General features: G+C 34.3%; 1 protein-coding gene across 1 annotated transcript; it reads left to right on the top strand.

The window, feature by feature from the left end:
- Window positions 1-2,098: 2,098 nt before the first annotated feature.
- On the top strand, window positions 2,099-3,962 carry LOC113640660 (SLAM family member 9-like). Its single transcript, XM_027143248.2, has 2 exons — window positions 2,099-2,436; window positions 2,587-3,962. The coding sequence occupies exons 1-2, from the start codon at window positions 2,151-2,153 to the stop codon at window positions 2,835-2,837; spliced, it is 537 nt and encodes a 178-aa protein (XP_026999049.2). The 5' UTR covers window positions 2,099-2,150; the 3' UTR covers window positions 2,838-3,962.
- The last annotated feature ends 660 nt before the right edge of the window (window positions 3,963-4,622 follow it).

The following is a 4,622-nucleotide window of genomic DNA, read 5'->3' as shown; positions in this document are numbered from 1 at the left end:
TGCATTACGCTCCGCACTCTGTACGGAGAAGCACAGGTACGCGCAGCGTGCACGCGCAGTCAGCGCTGGAGGCGTTAATGTATAACGTTAATCGGAAAGCTGCAAATACAGCAACCAAAAGCAGTGAAATTTCACTGTTCTTATTACCAGAGTTGTAGCACAAACAAAATATTTATGCAAACAATCCATACAATACTAAATAAAAATAACATTTATTGATTTGGTCTTTGTGAATATTAGTTTATTAATGACTGCATTCATTGGACACACTCTTGTAGAGAATGCACACATACATGAACTATTTTGATTTAAGACTGGCATCCTTACATCATGCATAAAATTTTGGTGTCCACTTTTGCCATTTAATACCATAACTTTTGGCTTACTATGTAGTCATATATTATATAAAACTCTTCTTGTTTTAAATTCTCACTGAGGGCTAAAACCCCCTAAAGATGAAACCCTAGAACCGCCCCTGCTCTTATGCCTACAGAAAATCACTGACATTTTACTTCCCTCAGATAGTAATGCCTGTGAACGTGATGAAATATTTTTGACAGTTGTTTCGCAGACCGTTTTCGTGTGTGAAAAAGAGGTGTTGTGAAAACAAGCGTTGTGTGTGTAAACTTTCATAGTCGTACATTTCAGAGTTGTATTTGAACAAACGCACAATCTTGTATCTGTAAACTGTCGTGGCCGTAGATTTTGGGATCCAACTCCGCAAAATTAAAATTTACACACAAATGCTTTGAATTACGTACGATTATTATTGACAGTGTTTTTATTCCATAATGACGTTCACCTGTTTTGTGTTTAATTAGCTACCTGATTTAAATAGTATGTCTGTTAATCTTCTGTTGAGGTCAGTATATTTTTGTGCCTATCTTTGAACCACTTTTTGTGTATTCCTGACTCTAGTGTTTGTTTTGTTTCTTAAAGATGGGGTGCATGATGTTTGAAAGCCAATGTTGACATTTGAAATCACCAAAACAAACACGCCCCTAACCCAAATGGGTGTCGCCCCTGTTTTTATAGCTCCACCCCACACATACATGCGTAACCCAGGCAACTATTATGGGGGAACTTGTTGGGGAAGCCAGCCAAAGGGATATTTTTATCCATAAATAAACTGAGTAATACTATGGTAATACAAATGTGTTTTTGTAGTACTGTGTTTTACCATGAAAGGTAAAACACACAGTAAGACATTCAGTTCTCTCCAGCGCTGGAAATCTGATCCTATATTAACAGGTCCTGCTGCTTCTTGCTTTATCGTAAGCCTTTTTTTCGGTTTTATCTGGTTTGTCAATGTTTCAATCACTTTCTGCTAATGTCAGACATGTGCACTGAACATGCCCCTTTCTGCGCATTGGCTACACGTTTGATTTGTTTGTCGGTCCGACTCAGTTTTCTGAAGTATTTCTCAATGTACCCCACTTTTAATCTAGTAACTGTAAATAAATCTCTTCTGCACGAGTCCACCATCACCTGTATGTGACACAATTTTTCATGTGAAAAATAATTCTTATTAATACTCTTAGAAACAATTAAGCCACTTTGATTATGGTTTTATTATAATAAACACGGTCACTATTATATAACCAAAAATGAAAAATAATTTTGTTAGGAATTAGTGTGTACGTCTTGTTTGTATTATCAGACACTTTTGAAGTAAATGCTGTCCAGTTAAATAATTCTTACAGGGTTGTTGGTGTACAGGGGGCATGGTGTCTTAGAGGATAGCACATTTCCATCGCACCTCTATGCATGCTGACTAACATCTATATTGGCTGTAGTGTGTAAATGTGTGTGATTGGTTTCCACCACATCCAGGGTGTCCCCAACTTTATGCCCAAGTCCCTTGGAATTGGCTCCCGACAAACCTAAGTGGTAGAGTGGTACAGAAAATAGATGGAATTAATGTAGAGAATGTTTAGTGTAGTGAAGTTTGAGATACAGCCCGATGTATTTAAAAAAAAAAAAAAAAAAGACTTTCACTGATATGCCAGTGCTTTGCTAGCTCTACTTGTTGGCTGAATAGTTAATTTGTTAATTCGTGTAAATTATTCTGACAATGAATAAAACAAAATAAATCATCAAAAACAAGATAATTAAATAGTTTATTTTTGCTCTTTTCTTAGTGTGCAAAGATGTTTTTAAGCTGGTTAACAGTTCTGTACAACTGGACATACAAAAAAAATGGAACAGCCGATAAAGATATTGACTGGACATTTAAAGCAAAAAGTCTCATTGTGAGATATAATGGAAATCCTCCAAGTAGAATATTTAGAGGTTATAAAGACAGGGTGGAGTTTAATGAGGAAACCTACAGTCTGACACTGAAGAACTTACAGAAGAGTGATAGTGGAATCTATGAAGCAGAAGCCTCTGGTGAAACGAAGGAAGTTGTTGCTATGTACCAACTACATGTGTTCGGTAAGTCTTATAGCCAAAATACACTACTGATACAATAAAAGTGTCCTTATCAGTTAAGTAACAAGTAATAGTTAATTAAGGTGTGTGTGTGTGTGGGGGGGGGGGGTCATTAAATAGCAGTACAGTAATGCGTGTGTGTGTGTGTCTCAGATCTAGTGGAGAAACCAGTCCTTACTGCTTCTCATCAGCAAAGCGATGACTTCTGTAATGTGACTCTCACCTGTGAAGCTCAGAAGCTCTCAGTAACCTCTCACTGCTACAATGATAATTGTGATATGAAGGAAAAGAATACATCTGGAGACATGTTTCCATTCCTCTCACTGTATGTTAGTAACAACATTATTTGTAATCATAGCAACCAAGTGAGCTGGAAAAATACAACTATGGAGATAAACATGTGAAAGCTTTACAAGTGTTTGAAATTTTCATTTATGTGCTGGTACCATGAGTTGTCAAAAGACAAAAACTGTCTAAAAAGCATTATGGTGTGATCAAGATCACTGGATACAAACAAAAAAGTAAGCGTTCTATGGAAGAAGCGAGTGGTCTGGAATGCAGAAGGAATAATAAGTCAACCTGACTACATACTTTTTAGGGAATTCTCAATTATGCACTCATTTATGTCAATCCTACAATCTGCCTGCCTAGAAAACTAAAATATATGCTAATTATTTTATTACTTCTGCTAGCAAGCTCCATTGATCTGTGCATTGGTCACGTCCATGTTGCTATATTGATGTCTGGATGCTGCGGTTTGTATTTCTTTTTTATTTTTTCTGTCTTTTCTATGTATAGGGAGACTGTAAATATGAACTACCCTATTAATAAAGGAAAAAATAAAATCTGGATAACAGTCCAACATTGTGGACCATCAGTGCTCATGTGAGTGACATTATATTAGAAAATGATTTAGTAAATCTTAAGAACAACCTTCAATCCAGCCAAATATGTATAAAATAAAAAAGCAAATAAAATATTTATATAGGTTCCAAATTCAGAACTGTGTAAGTGCCATCCTCACATTTAAATCTTTTCAATTTGTTTCACTTTTTAGATCTTTAGAATCATGTGCATTCATTGCAGCAGTTTTTCTGTTCTTTTAGCTCTGAGCAGAGCTCCATGTCATAGTTTTCGATTTCTGAATCCAAACTTAGAAAAAAGGTTTAAAAAATATATTAAAAAAAGAAGAGAATAATTGTTGCACTTATTTTGTTGAAAAATTAGTTATCTTCCTAAATTATTCTTGCTAAAATCTCAAGCAGTGGTGCTTGAAGGTTGTTGAAGCATCTAGAATTTTCTATATTTCTGCAAAAAAGATGACCCAAAACACTCAGATTTTCATGGTTTCCAACAGCAGTGTGCAGCAATAACTGCAAGTAACCGTTTCCGCTAACTGTTGATCAGTCCTGCATTTATGTGAAAATCTGATGTTTTGGGTCATAAATTCACAGAAATATAGAATATTCTAAACATTTTATAATATACTGTATATTATCTTCTAATAAAAATGACATTTTAAAGCCATTGTCTGTCAAATCTTTTGATAGTGTGAAATAGAAATTGTATAAAACCTAGAATTAATAAACAATAAAAAATTTAAAAAGTATTTTTATACCTGATTTCTGCTGATGTCTTTGTCGCTGATATCCAAATACACACTGTCCATTTCAGAGTCATTCTGGAAACTACGGGTTAGCATACTATCTTCTAAGTCACACTAAAACAACTCTGAAATCTGAGATTTTGCTTTTGAAACAGCAATAATAAGATTTTGTTTAAATGTTCTTAAACAGTGTATCTGAGTGCTGTTTTAAATCTTTGAACTAATATAAAACTATTCATACATCTATGTATATGAAATATAAATACTTGCATCTCATCGAAAGACATGTGTCCCAAATGAACATAATTATTTTAAGCCAAAAACTGTAATTCATTAAGCATTACACAACTGTGCTAAATTCATATGAAAGAAAAGTGGTCATATGCCTATAATTACTTTACTCTATTGATGTTGTTCTTTATGACTATTTGTATATTTGTTTGACAAAGACAAACCTATTTGTAATTAAACACAAAGCAACAGTCCAATACAAATTTCTATTTAGGGAAAATTTAAATAAAATCCAGAAAAGTGTGTTGTAAAGTTGTTTGACAGGTTGAAAATTGATTATGCAAATTCTCCC

Source organism: Tachysurus fulvidraco, chromosome 22 (genome assembly GCF_022655615.1).
Source record: "Tachysurus fulvidraco isolate hzauxx_2018 chromosome 22, HZAU_PFXX_2.0, whole genome shotgun sequence".
In the NCBI taxonomy this organism is placed as follows: domain Eukaryota; kingdom Metazoa; phylum Chordata; class Actinopteri; order Siluriformes; family Bagridae; genus Tachysurus; species Tachysurus fulvidraco.
The sequence above is the reverse complement of the archived record's forward strand: the minus strand, read 5'-3'. Positions and strand labels throughout refer to the sequence as shown.